Below are 21,871 nucleotides of genomic sequence, written 5' to 3'. Positions count from 1 at the left end.
TCTCTGAATAAGTCATACACACACAGGAAATAATGTACCACATGCCAGCCTCCACGCAGTAGTACTAGTGATGAGCTCCCCCTGCTGGTGGACAATAATTACTGTCATTTTCACATTCATCTTTAGAGACATGTCACACTAAAAATAGCATGAGCATAGTCAACATCCATCCATCCATTTTCTACTGTACTGTTCGAGGTCAAACATGTTGTCCAAAAAATATGACATCTGTTTTACTTTCATTTAGATAGTGTCACCACAGTTAAACTGGGAAGAAGTAATCAGATTACTGACTACTCCTTCAAAAGATAACTTGTTTACCTTATTAATAATAGTAATATTGAATTAATTTAAAGTGTTTCTAGACACTCAAATTGCGTTGCAGTGAGAACTGAGAAGACATCATTCATGCAGTCCACCCACTCAATGTGGTAAGCTACATTTAATTATTATAATAATATTAAGTAGATGAAGAAATTCCTGAAAGAATTGTGTGTGAATGCTCCAATGCTGAAGCTGAACTGAAAGGTTGACAGAATGTAGTATGAATGTAAGAATAGTTTGAATGTTGAAGAGTTTGAATCTCGGGAAAACTGGGATTTTTTTAAGTTCTCAAACCAACATGCTTTTTTTGTCCTGACTGTATCATGTTGTATGCATCCATGTGTGATGTATCATGTTGTATGCATGCATGTGTGATGTATCATGTTGTATGCATGCATGTGTGATGTATCATGTTGTATACTTGCATGTGTGATGTATCATGTTGTATGCATGCATGTGTGATGTATCATGTTGTATGCATCCATGTGTGATGTATCATGTTGTATGCATGCATGTGTGATGTATCATGTTGTATGCATGCATGTGTGATGTATCATGTTGTATGCATCCATGTGTGATGTATCATGTTGTATACATGCATGTGTGATGTATCATGTTGTATGCATGCATGTGTGATGTATCATGTTGTATGCATCCATGTGTGATGTATCATGTTGTATGTGTGATGTATCATGTTGTATGCATGTATGTGTGATGTATCATGTGGTATGCATGCATGTGTGATGTATCATGTTGTATGCATGCATGTGTGATGTATCATGTTGTATGCATGCATGTGTGATGTATCATGTTGTATGCATCCATGTGTGATGTATCATGTTGTATGCATGCATGTGTGATGTATCATGTTGTATGCATGCAAGTGTGATGTATCATGTTGTATGCATGCATGTGTGATGTATCATGTTGTAAGCATGCATGTGTGATGTATCATGTTGTATGCATGCAAGTGTGATGTATCATGTTGTATGCATGCATGTGTGATGTATCATGTTGTATGCATGCATGTGTGATGTATCATGTTGTATGCATGCAAGTGTGATGTATCATGTTGTATGTGTGATGTATCATGTTGTATGCATGCATGTGTGATGTATCATGTTGTATGCATGCATGTGTGATGTATCATGTTGTATGCATCCATGTGTGATGTATCATGTTGTATGCATGCATGTGTGATGTATCATGTTGTATGCATGCAAGTGTGATGTATCATGTTGTATGTGTGATGTATCATGTTGTATACATGCATGTGTGATGTGTCATGTTGTATGCATGCAAGTGTGATGTATCATGTTGTATGTGTGATGTATCATGTTGTATGCAAGCATGTGTGATGTATCATGTTGTATGCATGCATGTGTGATGTATCATGTTGTATGTGTGATGTATCATGTTGTATGCATGCATGTGTGATGTATCATGTTGTATGCATGCATGTGTGATGTATCATGTTGTATGCATGCATGTGTGATGTATCATGTTGTATGCATGCATGTGTGATGTATCATGTTGTATGCATGCAAGTGTGATGTATCATGTTGTATGTGTGATGTATCATGTTGTATGCATGCATGTGTGATGGGTCATGTTGTATGCATGCAAGTGTGATGTATCATGTTGTATGTGTGATGTATCATGTTGTATGCATGCATGTGTGATGTATCATGTTGTATGCATGCATGTGTGATGTATCATGTTGTATACTTGCATGTGTGATGTATCATGTTGTATGCATGCATGTGTGATGTATCATGTTGTATGCATCCATGTGTGATGTATCATGTTGTATGCATGCATGTGTGATGTATCATGTTGTATGCATGCATGTGTGATGTATCATGTTGTATGCATCCATGTGTGATGTATCATGTTGTATACATGCATGTGTGATGTATCATGTTGTATGCATGCATGTGTGATGTATCATGTTGTATGCATCCATGTGTGATGTATCATGTTGTATGTGTGATGTATCATGTTGTATGCATGTATGTGTGATGTATCATGTGGTATGCATGCATGTGTGATGTATCATGTTGTATGCATGCATGTGTGATGTATCATGTTGTATGCATGCATGTGTGATGTATCATGTTGTATGCATCCATGTGTGATGTATCATGTTGTATGCATGCATGTGTGATGTATCATGTTGTATGCATGCAAGTGTGATGTATCATGTTGTATGCATGCATGTGTGATGTATCATGTTGTAAGCATGCATGTGTGATGTATCATGTTGTATGCATGCAAGTGTGATGTATCATGTTGTATGCATGCATGTGTGATGTATCATGTTGTATGCATGCATGTGTTATGTATCATGTTGTATGCATGCAAGTGTGATGTATCATGTTGTATGTGTGATGTATCATGTTGTATGCATGCATGTGTGATGTATCATGTTGTATGCATGCATGTGTGATGTATCATGTTGTATGCATCCATGTGTGATGTATCATGTTGTATGCATGCATGTGTGATGTATCATGTTGTATGCATGCAAGTGTGATGTATCATGTTGTATGTGTGATGTATCATGTTGTATACATGCATGTGTGATGTGTCATGTTGTATGCATGCAAGTGTGATGTATCATGTTGTATGTGTGATGTATCATGTTGTATGCAAGCATGTGTGATGTATCATGTTGTATGCATGCATGTGTGATGTATCATGTTGTATGTGTGATGTATCATGTTGTATGCATGCATGTGTGATGTATCATGTTGTATGCATGCATGTGTGATGTATCATGTTGTATGCATGCATGTGTGATGTATCATGTTGTATGCATGCATGTGTGATGTATCATGTTGTATGCATGCAAGTGTGATGTATCATGTTGTATGTGTGATGTATCATGTTGTATGCATGCATGTGTGATGGGTCATGTTGTATGCATGCAAGTGTGATGTATCATGTTGTATGTGTGATGTATCATGTTGTATGCATGCATGTGTGATGTATCATGTTGTATGCATGCATGTGTGATGTATCATGTTGTATGTGTGATGTATCATGTTGTATGCATGCATGTGTGATGTATCATGTTGTATGCATGCATGTGTGATGTATCATGTTGTATGCATGCATGTGTGATGTATCATGTTGTATGCATGCATGTGTGATGTATCATGTTGTATGCATGCATGTGTGATGTATCATGTTGTATGCATGCAAGTGTGATGTATCATGTTGTATGTGTGATGTATCATGTTGTATGCATGCATGTGTGATGTATCATGTTGTATGCATGCATGTGTGATTTATCATGTTGTATGCATCCATGTGTGATGTATCATGTTGTATGCATGCATGTGTGATGTATCATGTTGTATGCATGTGTGATGTATCATGTTGTATGCATGCATGTGGGATGTATCATGATGTATGCATCCATGTGTGATGTATCATGTTGTATGCATGCATGTGTGATGTATCATGTTGTATGCATGCAAGTGTGATGTATCATGTTGTATGCATGCATGTGTGATGTATCATGTTGTATGCATGCATGTGTGATGTATCATGTTGTATGCATGCAAGTGTGATGTATCATGTTGTATGTGTGATGTATCATGTTGTATGCATGCATGTGTGATGTATCATGTTGTATGCAGGCATGTGTGATGTATCATGTTGTATGCATGCATGTGTGATGTATCATGTTGTATACATGCATGTGTGATGTATCATGTTGTATGCATGCATGTGTGATGTATCATGTTTTATGCATCCATGTGTGATGTATCATGTTGTATGCATTCATGTGTGATGTATCATGTTGTATGCATGCATGTGTGATGTATCATGTTGTATGCATGCATGTGTGATGTATCATGTTGTATGCATGCATGTGTGATGTATCATGTTTTATGCATCCATGTGTGATGTATCATGTTGTATGCATTCATGTGTGATGTATCATGTTGTATGCATGCATGTGTGATGTATCATGTTGTATGCATGCATGTGTGATGTATCATGTTGTATGTGTGATGTATCATGTTGTATGCATGTATGTGTGATGTATCATGTGGTATGCATGCATGTGTGATGTATCAAGTTGTATGCAGGCATGTGTGATGTATCATGTTGTATGCATGCATGTGTGATGTATCATGTTGTATGCATGCATGTGTGATGTATCATGTTGTATGCATCCATGTGTGATGTATCATGTTGTATGCATGCATGTGTGATGTATCATGTTGTATGCATGCAAGTGTGATGTATCATGTTGTATGCATGCATGTGTGATGTATCATGTTGTATGCATGCATGTGTGATGTATCATGTTGTATGCATGCAAGTGTGATGTATCATGTTGTATGTGTGATGTATCATGTTGTATGCATGCATGTGTGATGTATCATGTTGTATGCATGCATGTGTGATGTATCATGTTGTATGCATCCATGTGTGATGTATCATGTTGTATGCATGCATGTGTGATGTATCATGTTGTATGCATGCAAGTGTGATGTATCATGTTGTATGCATGCATGTGTGATGTATCATGTTGTATGCATGCATGTGTGATGTATCATGTTGTATGCATGCAAGTGTGATGTATCATGTTGTATGTGTGATGTATCATGTTGTATACATGCATGTGTGATGTGTCATGTTGTATGCATGCAAGTGTGATGTATCATGTTGTATGTGTGATGTATCATGTTGTATGCATGCATGTGTGATGTATCATGTTGTATGCATGCATGTGTGATGTATCATGTTGTATGTGTGATGTATCATGTTGTATGCATGCATGTGTGATGTATCATGTTGTATGCATGCATGTGTGATGTATCATGTTGTATGTGTGATGTATCATGTTGTATGCATGCATGTGTGATGTATCATGTTGTATGCATGCATGTGTGATGTATCATGTTGTATGCATGCAAGTGTGATGTATCATGTTGTATGTGTGATGTATCATGTTGTATGCATGCATGTGTGATGTATCATGTTGTATGCATGCATGTGTGATGTATCATGTTGTATGCATGTGTGATGTATCATGTTGTATGCATGCATGTGGGATGTATCATGATGTATGCATCCATGTGTGATGTATCATGTTGTATGCATGCATGTGTGATGTATCATGTTGTATGCATGTGTGATGTATCATGTTGTATGCATGCATGTGTGATGTACCATGTTGTATGCATGCATGTGTGATGTATCATGTTGTATGCATGCATGTGTGATGTATCATGTTGTATGCATGCATGTGTGATGTATCATGTTGTATGCATGCAAGTGTGATGTATCATGTTGTATGTGTGATGTATCATGTTGTATGCATGCATGTGTGATGGGTCATGTTGTATGCATGCAAGTGTGATGTATCATGTTGTATGTGTGATGTATCATGTTGTATGCATGCATGTGTGATGTATCATGTTGTATGCATGCATGTGTGATGTATCATGTTGTATGCATGCATGTGTGATGTATCATGTTGTATGCATGCATGTGTGATGTATCATGTTGTATGCATGCATGTGTGATGTATCATGTTGTATGCATGCATGTGTGATGTATCATGTTGTATGCATGCAAGTGTGATGTATCATGTTGTATGTGTGATGTATCATGTTGTATGCATGCATGTGTGATGTATCATGTTGTATGCATGCATGTGTGATGTATCATGTTGTATGCATCCATGTGTGATGTATCATGTTGTATGCATGCATGTGTGATGTATCATGTTGTATGCATGTGTGATGTATCATGTTGTATGCATGCATGTGGGATGTATCATGATGTATGCATCCATGTGTGATGTATCATGTTGTATGCATGCATGTGTGATGTATCATGTTGTATGCATGCAAGTGTGATGTATCATGTTGTATGCATGCATGTGTGATGTATCATGTTGTATGCATGCATGTGTGATGTATCATGTTGTATGCATGCAAGTGTGATGTATCATGTTGTATGTGTGATGTATCATGTTGTATGCATGCATGTGTGATGTATCATGTTGTATGCAGGCATGTGTGATGTATCATGTTGTATGCATGCATGTGTGATGTATCATGTTGTATACATGCATGTGTGATGTATCATGTTGTATGCATGCATGTGTGATGTATCATGTTTTATGCATCCATGTGTGATGTATCATGTTGTATGCATTCATGTGTGATGTATCATGTTGTATGCATGCATGTGTGATGTATCATGTTGTATGCATGCATGTGTGATGTATCATGTTGTATGCATGCATGTGTGATGTATCATGTTTTATGCATCCATGTGTGATGTATCATGTTGTATGCATTCATGTGTGATGTATCATGTTGTATGCATGCATGTGTGATGTATCATGTTGTATGCATGCATGTGTGATGTATCATGTTGTATGTGTGATGTATCATGTTGTATGCATGTATGTGTGATGTATCATGTGGTATGCATGCATGTGTGATGTATCAAGTTGTATGCAGGCATGTGTGATGTATCATGTTGTATGCATGCATGTGTGATGTATCATGTTGTATGCATGCATGTGTGATGTATCATGTTGTATGCATCCATGTGTGATGTATCATGTTGTATGCATGCATGTGTGATGTATCATGTTGTATGCATGCAAGTGTGATGTATCATGTTGTATGCATGCATGTGTGATGTATCATGTTGTATGCATGCATGTGTGATGTATCATGTTGTATGCATGCAAGTGTGATGTATCATGTTGTATGTGTGATGTATCATGTTGTATGCATGCATGTGTGATGTATCATGTTGTATGCATGCATGTGTGATGTATCATGTTGTATGCATCCATGTGTGATGTATCATGTTGTATGCATGCATGTGTGATGTATCATGTTGTATGCATGCAAGTGTGATGTATCATGTTGTATGCATGCATGTGTGATGTATCATGTTGTATGCATGCATGTGTGATGTATCATGTTGTATGCATGCAAGTGTGATGTATCATGTTGTATGTGTGATGTATCATGTTGTATACATGCATGTGTGATGTGTCATGTTGTATGCATGCAAGTGTGATGTATCATGTTGTATGTGTGATGTATCATGTTGTATGCATGCATGTGTGATGTATCATGTTGTATGCATGCATGTGTGATGTATCATGTTGTATGTGTGATGTATCATGTTGTATGCATGCATGTGTGATGTATCATGTTGTATGCATGCATGTGTGATGTATCATGTTGTATGTGTGATGTATCATGTTGTATGCATGCATGTGTGATGTATCATGTTGTATGCATGCATGTGTGATGTATCATGTTGTATGCATGCAAGTGTGATGTATCATGTTGTATGTGTGATGTATCATGTTGTATGCATGCATGTGTGATGTATCATGTTGTATGCATGCATGTGTGATGTATCATGTTGTATGCATGTGTGATGTATCATGTTGTATGCATGCATGTGGGATGTATCATGATGTATGCATCCATGTGTGATGTATCATGTTGTATGCATGCATGTGTGATGTATCATGTTGTATGCATGTGTGATGTATCATGTTGTATGCATGCATGTGTGATGTACCATGTTGTATGCATGCATGTGTGATGTATCATGTTGTATGCATGCATGTGTGATGTATCATGTTGTATGCATGCATGTGTGATGTATCATGTTGTATGCATGCAAGTGTGATGTATCATGTTGTATGTGTGATGTATCATGTTGTATGCATGCATGTGTGATGGGTCATGTTGTATGCATGCAAGTGTGATGTATCATGTTGTATGTGTGATGTATCATGTTGTATGCATGCATGTGTGATGTATCATGTTGTATGCATGCATGTGTGATGTATCATGTTGTATGCATGCATGTGTGATGTATCATGTTGTATGCATGCATGTGTGATGTATCATGTTGTATGCATGCATGTGTGATGTATCATGTTGTATGCATGCATGTGTGATGTATCATGTTGTATGCATGCAAGTGTGATGTATCATGTTGTATGTGTGATGTATCATGTTGTATGCATGCATGTGTGATGTATCATGTTGTATGCATGCATGTGTGATGTATCATGTTGTATGCATCCATGTGTGATGTATCATGTTGTATGCATGCATGTGTGATGTATCATGTTGTATGCATGTGTGATGTATCATGTTGTATGCATGCATGTGGGATGTATCATGATGTATGCATCCATGTGTGATGTATCATGTTGTATGCATGCATGTGTGATGTATCATGTTGTATGCATGCAAGTGTGATGTATCATGTTGTATGCATGCATGTGTGATGTATCATGTTGTATGCATGCATGTGTGATGTATCATGTTGTATGCATGCAAGTGTGATGTATCATGTTGTATGTGTGATGTATCATGTTGTATGCATGCATGTGTGATGTATCATGTTGTATGCAGGCATGTGTGATGTATCATGTTGTATGCATGCATGTGTGATGTATCATGTTGTATACATGCATGTGTGATGTATCATGTTGTATGCATGCATGTGTGATGTATCATGTTTTATGCATCCATGTGTGATGTATCATGTTGTATGCATTCATGTGTGATGTATCATGTTGTATGCATGCATGTGTGATGTATCATGTTGTATGCATGCATGTGTGATGTATCATGTTGTATGCATGCATGTGTGATGTATCATGTTTTATGCATCCATGTGTGATGTATCATGTTGTATGCATTCATGTGTGATGTATCATGTTGTATGCATGCATGTGTGATGTATCATGTTGTATGCATGCATGTGTGATGTATCATGTTGTATGTGTGATGTATCATGTTGTATGCATGTATGTGTGATGTATCATGTGGTATGCATGCATGTGTGATGTATCAAGTTGTATGCAGGCATGTGTGATGTATCATGTTGTATGCATGCATGTGTGATGTATCATGTTGTATGCATGCATGTGTGATGTATCATGTTGTATGCATCCATGTGTGATGTATCATGTTGTATGCATGCATGTGTGATGTATCATGTTGTATGCATGCAAGTGTGATGTATCATGTTGTATGCATGCATGTGTGATGTATCATGTTGTATGCATGCATGTGTGATGTATCATGTTGTATGCATGCAAGTGTGATGTATCATGTTGTATGTGTGATGTATCATGTTGTATGCATGCATGTGTGATGTATCATGTTGTATGCATGCATGTGTGATGTATCATGTTGTATGCATCCATGTGTGATGTATCATGTTGTATGCATGCATGTGTGATGTATCATGTTGTATGCATGCAAGTGTGATGTATCATGTTGTATGCATGCATGTGTGATGTATCATGTTGTATGCATGCATGTGTGATGTATCATGTTGTATGCATGCAAGTGTGATGTATCATGTTGTATGTGTGATGTATCATGTTGTATACATGCATGTGTGATGTGTCATGTTGTATGCATGCAAGTGTGATGTATCATGTTGTATGTGTGATGTATCATGTTGTATGCATGCATGTGTGATGTATCATGTTGTATGCATGCATGTGTGATGTATCATGTTGTATGTGTGATGTATCATGTTGTATGCATGCATGTGTGATGTATCATGTTGTATGCATGCATGTGTGATGTATCATGTTGTATGTGTGATGTATCATGTTGTATGCATGCATGTGTGATGTATCATGTTGTATGCATGCATGTGTGATGTATCATGTTGTATGCATGCAAGTGTGATGTATCATGTTGTATGTGTGATGTATCATGTTGTATGCATGCATGTGTGATGTATCATGTTGTATGCATGCATGTGTGATGTATCATGTTGTATGCATGTGTGATGTATCATGTTGTATGCATGCATGTGGGATGTATCATGATGTATGCATCCATGTGTGATGTATCATGTTGTATGCATGCATGTGTGATGTATCATGTTGTATGCATGTGTGATGTATCATGTTGTATGCATGCATGTGTGATGTACCATGTTGTATGCATGCATGTGTGATGTATCATGTTGTATGCATGCATGTGTGATGTATCATGTTGTATGCATGCATGTGTGATGTATCATGTTGTATGCATGCAAGTGTGATGTATCATGTTGTATGTGTGATGTATCATGTTGTATGCATGCATGTGTGATGGGTCATGTTGTATGCATGCAAGTGTGATGTATCATGTTGTATGTGTGATGTATCATGTTGTATGCATGCATGTGTGATGTATCATGTTGTATGCATGCATGTGTGATGTATCATGTTGTATGCATGCATGTGTGATGTATCATGTTGTATGCATGCATGTGTGATGTATCATGTTGTATGCATGCATGTGTGATGTATCATGTTGTATGCATGCATGTGTGATGTATCATGTTGTATGCATGCAAGTGTGATGTATCATGTTGTATGTGTGATGTATCATGTTGTATGCATGCATGTGTGATGTATCATGTTGTATGCATGCATGTGTGATGTATCATGTTGTATGCATCCATGTGTGATGTATCATGTTGTATGCATGCATGTGTGATGTATCATGTTGTATGCATGTGTGATGTATCATGTTGTATGCATGCATGTGGGATGTATCATGATGTATGCATCCATGTGTGATGTATCATGTTGTATGCATGCATGTGTGATGTATCATGTTGTATGCATGCAAGTGTGATGTATCATGTTGTATGCATGCATGTGTGATGTATCATGTTGTATGCATCCATGTGTGATGTATCATGTTGTATGTGTGATGTATCATGTTGTATGTGTGATGTATCATGTTGTATGCATGCATGTGTGATGTATCATGTTGTATGCATGCATGTGTGATGTATCATGTTGTGTGCATGCATGTGTGATGTGTCATGTTGTATGCATGCAAGTGTGATGTATCATGTTGTATGTGTGATGTATCATGTTGTATGCATGCATGTGTGATGTATCATGTTGTATGCATGCATGTGTGATGTATCATGTTGTATGTGTGATGTATCATGTTGTATGCATGCATGTGTGATGTATCATGTTGTATGCATGCATGTGTGATGTATCATGTTGTATGCATGCAGGTGTGATGTATCATGTTGTATGCATGCATGTGTGATGTATCATGTTGTATGCATGCATGTGTGATGTATCATGTTGTATGCATGCAAGTGTGATGTATCATGTTGTATGTGTGATGTATCATGTTGAATGCATGCATGTGTGATGTATCATGTTGTATGCATGCATGTGTGATGTATCATGTTGTATGCATCCATGTGTGATGTATCATGTTGTATGCATGTGTGATGTATCATGTTGTATGCATGCATGTGTGATGTATCATGTTGTATGCATGTATGTGTGATGTATCATGTTGTATGCATGCATGTGTGATGTATAATGTTGTATACATGCATGTGTGATGTATCATGTTGTATGTGTGATGTATCATGTTGTATGCATGCTGTATGTGTGATGTATCATGTTGTATGCATGCATGTGTGATGTATCATGTTGTATACATGCATGTGTGATGTATCATGTTGTATGCATGCATGTGTGATGTATCATGTTGTATGCATGCATGTGTGATGTATCATGTTGTATGCATGCATGTGTGATGTATCTAGTTGTATGCAAGCATGTGTGATGTATCATGTTGTATGCATGCATGTGTGATGTATCATGTTGTATGTGTGAAGTATCATGTTGTATGCGTGAAGTATCATGTTGTATGCATGTATGTGTGATGTATCATGTGGTATGCATGCATGTGTGATGTATCAAGTTGTATACATGCATGTGTGATGTATCAAGTTGTATACATGCATGTGTGATGTATCATGTTGTATGTGTGATGTATCATGTTGTATGAATGCATGTGTGATGTATCATGTTGTATGCATGCATGTGTGATGTATCATGTTGTATGTGTGATGTATATGTTGTATTCATGCATGTGGGATGTATCATGTTGTATGCTTGCATGTGTGATGTATCATGTTGTATACTTGCATGTGTGATGTATCATGTTGTATGCATGCATGTGTGATGTATCATGTTGTATGTGTGAAGTATCATGTTGTATGCGTGAAGTATCATGTTGTATGCATGCATGTGTGATGTATCATGTGGTATGCATGCATGTGTGATGTATCAAGTTGTATACATGCATGTGTGATGTATCATGTTGTATGTGTGATGTATCATGTTGTATACATGCATGTGTGATGTATCATGTTGTATGCATGCATGTGTGATGTATCATGTTGTATGTGTGATGTATATGTTGTATTCATGCATGTGGGATGTATCATGTTGTATGCTTGCATGTGTGATGTATCATGTTGTATACTTGCATGTGTGATGTATCATGTTGTATGCATGCATGTGTGATGTATCATGTTGTATGCTTGCATGTGTGATGTATCATGTTGTATACTTGCATGTGTGATGTATCATGTTGTATGCATGCATGTGTGATGTATCATGTTGTATGCATGCATGTGTGATGTATCATGTTGTATGCTTGCATGTGTGATGTATCATGTTGTATACATGCATGTGTGATGTATCATGTTGTATACATGCATGTGTGATGTATCATGTAGTATGCATGCATGTGTGATGTATCATGTTGTATGCATGCATGTGCGATGTATCATGTTGTATGCATGCATGTGCGATGTATCATGTTGTATGCATGCATGTGTGATGTATCATGTTGTATACATGCATGTGTGATGTATCATGTTGTATGCGTGCATGTGTGATGTATCATGTTGTATGCATGCATGTGTGATGTATCATGTTGTATACATGCATGTGTGATGTATCATGTTGTATGCGTGCATGTGTGATGTATCATGTTGTATGCATGCATGTGCGATGTATCATGTTGTATGCATGCATGTGTGATGTATCATGTTGTATACATGCATGTGTGATGTATCATGTTGTATGCGTGCATGTGTGATGTATCATGTTGTATGCATGCATGTGTGATGTATCATGTTGTATACATGCATGTGTGATGTATCATGTTGTATGCGTGCATGTGTGATGTATCATGTTGTATACATGCATGTGTGATGTATCATGTTGTATGCATGCATGTGTGATGTATCATGTTGTATGCATGCATGTGTGATTTATCATGTTGTATACATGCATGTGTGATGTATCATGTTGTATGCATGCATGTGTGATGTATCATGTTGTATGCATGCATGTGTGATGTATCATGTTGTATGTGTGATGTATCATGTTGTATGCATGCATGTGTGATGTATCATGTTGTATGCATGCATGTGTGATGTATCATGTTGTATGCTTGCATGTTCCAAATAAAGTCATACTCATCTCAACTCAACTCAATACTTGGTTGGCGTTTTTTGGATGATTAGAGAGGACCTCCCATTGGCTCCATTGCAAGTGGACTTTTATTTACATTTATGAGTTAGAATTAGGGCTGGGTGATATATGTAATATACTCCATATATTGTGGGTTTGTCTCTGTGCGCTATAGAAAATGACTATATTGTCAGTATTGGAGTATAGATTCTCACGCAGTTGCTTTTAGCCGCGGGCATTACACTACATCCTCTTCTCACTCCTTGTCTGTCCTTCTCACAGAGACATAAAACAAGCGCACCTTCTCACATACGTCACATACTGTCGCGTGTGCAACGTCATACGCCCTCGCAGAGCAGACAGGTAGCGGCATTATAACGTTAGCTGTGGTGCTAACGGGGTGGTGCTAGTGGTAATACGAGAGAAAGAAGGTGCTAGTCTGGTAACAAATGAAGGAACAATTAATTCCCAAGAAAAGCAGCACAGAGTCCATTGTCTGGCGGTGGTTTGGTTTCAAAAGGGAAGATGTTGAAAAGACAACCGTAATATGTCAAGTATGCGGCAAAAGCGTTGCTACAAAAAGTTGCAGCACTGCTAATGTGTAGCATCATTTGAAAAGTCACCCGCTAGAGAATGAGGAGTGCTTGAAACTCTGTATGTCAACATCTCAGTTTGGTGCCACACCCACAAAATGCCCAAGCAAACATTTCCACATCAACCCCATATGAAAAAACTGGTCAACAACAGAAGGAGATAACGTCCGCAGGAACCTACCACATAGTGAAGGACATACACTATTTGATTTCCTATTATGCAGCACATTTTTATTTGACACTTATAGAAATATCTTGTGTGACATCATGCAGAAAAGTGCACTTCATTTGTTTTAAACTATTGTAGTGGTGTTCTGTACAACAGGTGCACTTTAATATAGTGTTGTTTTGCTATGTCATCTTAGTGACATCATGCACAAAAGTGCACTCATAGCTTGTTTTAAAATGTCTCTGACAATCTTGCACTTTTTGCTTTGGAAATGACATGAATGTTTGTGCCACTGCTTATTAACTGTTTAATAAATACACTTTTGCTAATTTGACTTAGTTGTGGTTTCCCTCTCTGCATGAAAGTTTAAAAGTAGCATATATGAATGCAGTATGAAGAAGAATGTTTGAATGTAGACACATAGAATCATCATACTGCTGTGATTATATGCATCAAGTGTTCATTCAAGGCTAAGGCAAAATATCCACATATATATGCTGTATCGTGATGTGGACTAAAAATATTGAGATATTATTAAAAGGCCATATCGCCCAGCCCTAGTTAGAATGGGATTTATTTTTTTTTATATATCCACCATCATGTCTTTCATAATGATTGTGAACGATAGAAAAATTCCTCAAAAAAGTGCAGTTCCCCTCTAAATTCCAATGATTAGATTTAAGACTTGAAGTGTATGAACATGAAGTGATGAAGCCTACTTGGATGAGAGGACAAAGGTCTTGTAAGACAAAGTGAAGAGTCCAGTTGTGATGGATTGAATGCCCTGAGAATAAAATGTTGTGCTTACTTGGACTGTGATGAAGCTGTGAGGACTCAGGTGGTTTGTCTTCATGCTCTTCAGTCTTCACAGAGACAACAGTCAGTGGAAACTTGCTGACATCAGCCTCCTCCTGCCCTACAGGACACTCTCCCTCCTGACTCATCCACACTTCCTCCTCTTCCTCTTTAATGTGGGGGGGTTGTGGATTCTCCTCTTCCTCTTTAATGTGAGGGGGCTGTGGATTCTCCTCTTCCTCTTTAATGTGAGGGGGCTGCTGGACATCTGTTGGGTAAATAAGTAAATAAGATCAAGAGGGAATAGAAATAGTTTTGAACTGACACTGTTGACACAATTACATTATTTGTGTTCTTCCGTGTGTTGTGTTAAAAGTGTGTAGCAAAACAAACAATAAAAACACAGGAAATACCCAATTGGTTCCTAAAATTAATTCAAAAGTGGAACAGTGAGTACAAAAACAGACTTGGAAATTTGATGAGGGGCAATTTGAAAAGTTTTTATAAGTACGAGGCAGCATTGATTGAAGCAATTACTAACTTCACTGATGTAAAGTGTGTAAAAATTGTATTGTGTATACGGTCTATGACACCTAAACTTTATCTGTAAACTTAAACATATTCTTTTAATGCCATAGTTATTACTATAACTAAAATATCATGGAAATTCAAAAAATCTAATTCCAAAATCACTGCAATAACATTCATGGTATGTTTTTGTGATCATGCAAAATATTTTTTGGTGGTCATTTTGTTGGCTGGGCCAAAAGGAACTTTCACAAAAACATGTTTTACTATGTGCTGTTTAATGGAGTATCTCCATCAACAATTCCTCTTTAGGAATTGGAGACCATCTACGACACGCTGAAGGAAAGTCAGTCACCTTAATAATTCAAGTTTTGACTACTTTAGTTATTGAAAATAATTGTTTATGTTCACTTATTGATACTTGTAAGTCAGATTTAGGAAGTGAAATTATAACTTTAATTAGATTTGTTTACAGTATAAAATGTATTTAGTGAGTGTGTGAGTTTTATGTAAACATGTTGATACAGGTTTACTTCTTGGGGACTGGAATACTGATATGTCCTGAAAGGATGCACCCATTTTTAAAACCTTCACTAAGCTGTGCCACCAACATTGTCTCACTTAGCTCATTAAGCAAACTACCAGGGTGAGTGAGTCCTGTTAAACCTTCATAGACCTCCTTGTTACTTCTGACCAGTCTCAGATCACCACGAGTGGAACTACTGTGTGCGGCTTAAGTGATCATTCCATCATTTTCTGTACCCATGAAGAACAGAACCGAGGCTAACGGCCACAAAACAAGAGAAGCTAGAATCCTCAAGACCTAGACTAGCAAGGCTTTCAATGAGAAACTGCCGAAATAAGACTTGCCTCGGTACTTGCAAGTACACAGGTCTTTGGGTCAATTCCTATCCTCAGAAAAGTAGATAACTTCACAGTCAAAGTGGGTGACAATATAATAACAAACAAAAATGAGATTACCTATCTTGGCTGCATCGTAAAGACTAATCTCTCCAGTGAAAAAATGACTACTAAGGTGGTCAAAGAATCAACCAATGAATTCTGTTCTTACTAGTGTTGTCCCGATACCAATATTATAGTACCGGGACCTATACCAAAATGTATTTTGATACTTTTCAATACTTCTCTAAATAAATGGGACCACAAAAAAGTACATTATTGGCTTCATTTTAACAAAAAATCTTCGGGTACATTAAACATATGATTCTTATTGAAAGTTTTTCCTAAATAAAATTGTAAACATACTAGACAACTCACCCCAATAGTGATGAAGTGCTTCGAGAGGATAGTCATGTCACACATCAAGAAGACCATCCCAGACACACTGGACCCTCTACAGCAGGGGTCACCAACCTTTTTGAAACCAAGAGCTACTTCTTGGGTACTGATCAATGCGAAGGGCTTCCAGTTTGATACATACTTAAATAAATTGCCAGAAATAGCCAATTTGCTCAAATTACCTTTAATAAACAAATCTATATATATAAAAAATTGATATTTCTGTCTATCATTTTGTCGTAAATGTTTTTTCTTTTTACGGAAGTTTTTTTTTGTAGAGAATAAATGATGAAAAAACACTTAATTGAACAGTTTAAAAGAGGAGAAAACACGAAAAAAATTAAAATACAATTTTTAAAAACAGTTTATCTTTAAAATTCCAAATTCAACCGAAAAAAATGAAGAGAAAAACTAGCTAATTTGAATCTTTTTGAAACAATTTAAAAAAATAATTTATGGAACACCATTAGTCATTTTTCCTGATTAATATTAATTTTTGAATGTTGATGACATGTTTTGAATAGGTTAAAATCCAATCTGCACTTTGTTAGAATATATAATAAATTGGACCAAGCGATATTTCTAACAAAGACAAATCATTATTTCTTCTAGATTTTCCATAACAAAAATTTTAAAAGTAATTCAAAATACTTTGAAATAAGATTTAAATTTGATCCTACAGATTTTGTAGATTTGCCGGAATAATTTCTCTGAATTTTAATCATAATAAGTTTGAAGAAATATTTCACTAATATACTTTGTCTCCAAAGACATGCACCTGGGGATAGGTTGATTGGCAACACTAAATGGTCCCTAGTGTGTGAATGTGAGTGTGAATGTTGTCTGTCTATCTGTGTTGGCCCTGCGATAAGGTGGCGACTTGTCCAGGGTGTACCCTGCCTTCCGCCCGATTGTAGCTGAGATAGGCGCCAGCGCCCCCTGCGACCCCGAAAGGGAATAAGCGGTAGAAAATGGATGGATGGATACTTTGTCGAAAAAACAGAAGCTAAAATGAAGAATTATATTAAAATGTATTTATTATTCCTTACAATAAAAAAAAAATACTTGAACATTGATTTAAATTGACAGGAAAGAAGAGGAAGGAATTGAAAAGGTAAAAAGGTGAATGTGTTTAACAATCCTAAAATAAATTTTAAGGTAGTTTTTTTTCTTCAAAAAATTGTCTTTCTGAAAGTTATAAGAAGCAAAGTAAAAAAATAAATGAATGTATTTAAACAAGTGAATACCAAGTCTTTAAAATATTTTCTTGGATTTTCAAATTCTATTTGAGTTTTGTCTCTCTTAGAATTAAAAAGGTCGAGCAAAGCGAGACCAGCTTGCTAGTAAATAAATACAATTTAAAGAATAGAGGCAGCTCACTGGTAAGTGCTGCTATTTGAGCTATTTTTAGAACAGGCCAGCGGGCGACTCATCTGGTCCTAACAGGCGACCTGGTGCCCGTGGGCACCGCGTTGGTGACCCCTGCTCTACAGTTTGTCTACCGGCAGAATCGGTCCAGTGAGGTTGCAGTCAACCCCGTCATCCACACCACCCTCACCCACGTAGAGGGCAAGGACACCTATGCCAGGCTATTATTCATCGACTACAGCTCTGCTTTTAACACGGTCATCCCACAAAAACTCACTGCTAAACTCCTCACTGTTGGTCTGACACCAACTCTCTGTGACTGGGTCCTGAACTTTCTCACAAACCGGCCCCAGTCAGTCAGTATCGGCAACCAGACATCAGACACAAAGGTTCTAGGCATTGGGACCCCCCAAGGCTGCGTGCTGAGCCCCCTATTGTACACCCTCTTCACACACGACTGCCAAACACCACTGTCATCAAGTTTGCAGATGATACTACGTACAGAAGGGAGGTAGCGGAACTGGTGGCCTGGTGTCAGGATAATAATCTCTCCTTGAACACAGACAAGACCAAGGAGATGATGTACATAGGTGGGACAAAGGTGGACAGGGTGAAAACCTTTAAATTCCTCGGGACTCACATCAGCGAGGACCTCACCTGGGATCACAACACCCAACAAACAATAAAGAAAGGCCAGTAGTGACTGTATTTCCTAAGAAGGCTGAGAAAATTTGGCATGCCACCCAAAATTCTCAGCGACTTCTATAGAAGTACGTTTGAGAGTGTCCTTACCAGCTCAATCACGGTCTGGTATGGAAACTGCACTGCTAAGGACAGGAAGGCACTCCAGCGAGTGATTAAAACTCCTCAGTACATATCAGGAACAGCCTTCCCCTCACTACAGGACATGTAGTCTACCAGGGCCACCAGGAGAGCACACAACATCATCAAGGACAGTACACGGTCTCTTCAGCCTCCTACCATCAGGCAGACCATATAGGAGCCTGAAATCCAGGACTACCAGACAGACAAACAGTTTTTACCCACAGGCCATCAGGCTTGTGAATGCTAACTTTTGAATGCCAGCTCCCCCCCAACCCTTTACTTTTGTCTTTTTGAACAAAAGACAGCTACAATGACCACCCCCTAACTGTGAACCATCACTGTAGACACGTTTCACCTTTGATCACTAAAGACACTTTAACTGCTGCTGTGACCCAAGGTCACCTCCATATTTATACTGTTGACTGTCAATCAGAATGTGCAATAATGTTATGTTACTTACTGTGCCTTGTATATACATTTTTATTTTTAGCTAAGTACCGTGTGACTTGTTGAAGGGTGGACTAGCAAAGTAAGATTTTCATTGTACGGCAAACTGTCTGTTTAACTGTGCATATGACAATAAACAATCTTGAATCTTCAATCAAAAAGTGATCTGATGTAATATTTTGATATTTACACATCGCATATTTACACACACGCATTTTACTAGAATGCCCTTATGACCATTAGCTCGGTTGGTAGAGTGGCCGTGCCAGCAACTTGAGGGTTGCAGGTTCGATTCCCGCTTCCGCCATCCTAGTCACTGCCGTTGTGTCCTTGGGCAAGACACTTTACCCACCTGCTCCCAGTGCCACCCACACTGGTTTGAATGTAACTTAGATATTGGGTTTCACTATGTAAAGCGCTTTGAGTCACTAGAGAAAAAGCGCTATATAATATAATTCACAATTCACAGATATATCAATATCAAGTACCTACTGTACTGTTTACTTGTTGAAATACTATTTTTAGAGCAAATATCTGCCGAAATGGCCACTTTGTTGCTGCCAAAAAAGTATTTTAAATAATAGTTTGATATTGACACATCTCATCTCTGCTTATTTTACTAGAATACTCTAATGAGCATTATATATATATATATATATATATATATATATATATATCAAGTACCTACTGAGATAAGGTGAGAAGCTCTGCCATCCGGGAGGAACTCAAAGTAAAGCCGCTGCTCCTCCACATGGAGAGGAGCCAGATGAGGTGGTTCGGCATCTGGGCATCTGGTCAGGATGCCACCCGAACACCTCCCGAGGGAGGTGTTTAGGGCACGTCCAACCGGTACGAGGCCACGGGGAAGACCCAGGACACGTTGGGAAGACTATGTCTCCCGGCTGGCCTGGGAACGCCTCGGGATCCCCCGGGAAGAGCTAGACGAAGTGGCTGGGGAGAGGGAAGTCTGGGCTTCCCTGCTTAGGCTGCTGCCCCCGCGACCCGATCTCGGATAAGCGGAAGAAGATGGATGGATGGAAGTACCTACTGTACTGTATACTTGTAGAAATACCCTTTACAAAGCTAAAATATACCGAAACAACCACTCTGCTGCTGCCAAAATTTGATTTCAAGTAATATTTTGATACTGACAAATCTCATCTCTGCATAGTTTACTAGTATACCCTTATGATAAAATAAGTGGGTTGTTCTTGTATAGCGCTTTTCTACCTTCAAGGTACTCAAAGCGCTTTGACACTATTTCCACATTTACCCATTCACACACACATTCACACACTGATGGAGGGAGCTGCCATGCAAGGCGCCAAACCAGCACCCATCAGGAGCAAGGGTGAAGTGTCTTGCTCAGGACACAACGGACGTGACGAAGATGGTACTAGGTGGGGATTGAACCAGGGACCCTCGGGTTGCGCACGGCCACTCTCCCACTAGCCACGCAATCCCTATGAGCATTATGAGCATTACATCTATCAAAATCAAGTACCTACTGTACTGTTTACTTGTTGAAATACCCTTTTTAGAGCTAAAAAGTACCCAATTTGCCACTTTACTGCGACCAATAATTGATTCCATATGATATTAACAATAATAACAAAATTTTCAGAATAATTGTATATGAGTTCAGCGCCCCCCGCGACCCCAAAAGGGAATAAGCGGTAGAAAATGGATGGATGGAAGTTATGAAAAAACTTTGTGTTCCATTGAGTTCAGGTCCCCTGTGAGAAGACCAAAACTGTCTTTCATCTTATCAAACAAAAGGCTTGTAAAACTCCACTGTCTGCGATGGGATGCAACATGGAGGTGTCGGTTTCTTTGATCTATTGACAGCCACAGGAAGACCTTTTCCTAACCTGAGATCTACAAAGCAGACCATTTCTTTAAACTGTTTACGACCGAGTGCAAAAGCTGCTTACGACCCCCCCCCCCATCCCTTTAAAAACAGCTGCAGCTATGTAATCAGAAAAGGCCCACATAAAAGAGGAAGCGTGGAACTCCCTCGTCAAAGGGAGGCGTGGCGCATTGGGAGAGTGGCCGTGCGCACTCTCCCAAGGGTCACAGGTTCAAATCCCACCTAGTACCAACCTCGTTGTGTCCTGAGCAAGACACTTCACCCTTGCTCCTGATGGGTGCTGGTTGGCGCCTTGCATGGCAGCTCCCTCC

The 21,871-nt window shown here is 38.3% G+C and overlaps 2 protein-coding genes across 3 annotated transcripts in view; one reads left to right on the top strand and one right to left on the bottom strand.

Moving 5' to 3' along the window:
• LOC133546675 (oocyte zinc finger protein XlCOF22-like) overlaps positions 1-21,871 on the bottom strand; it is a 125,094-nt gene that overhangs the window by 2,266 nt on the left and 100,957 nt on the right. For both annotated transcript variants that reach the window (XM_061892466.1, XM_061892467.1), the window contains one exon: positions 15,237-15,491. In XM_061892466.1, the coding sequence (XP_061748450.1) occupies positions 15,237-15,491 (255 nt within the window). The remainder of the gene's footprint in view (positions 1-15,236; positions 15,492-21,871) is intronic.
• LOC133546680 (oocyte zinc finger protein XlCOF8.4-like) overlaps positions 1-21,871 on the top strand; it is a 388,650-nt gene that overhangs the window by 353,668 nt on the left and 13,111 nt on the right. The gene's annotated exons all lie outside the window — the stretch shown is intronic.

The sequence above is a fragment of the Nerophis ophidion genome, unplaced genomic scaffold, assembly GCF_033978795.1.
Source record: "Nerophis ophidion isolate RoL-2023_Sa unplaced genomic scaffold, RoL_Noph_v1.0 HiC_scaffold_36, whole genome shotgun sequence".
NCBI lineage: Eukaryota > Metazoa > Chordata > Actinopteri > Syngnathiformes > Syngnathidae > Nerophis > Nerophis ophidion.
This window is presented reverse-complemented; position numbering and strand designations above follow the sequence as displayed.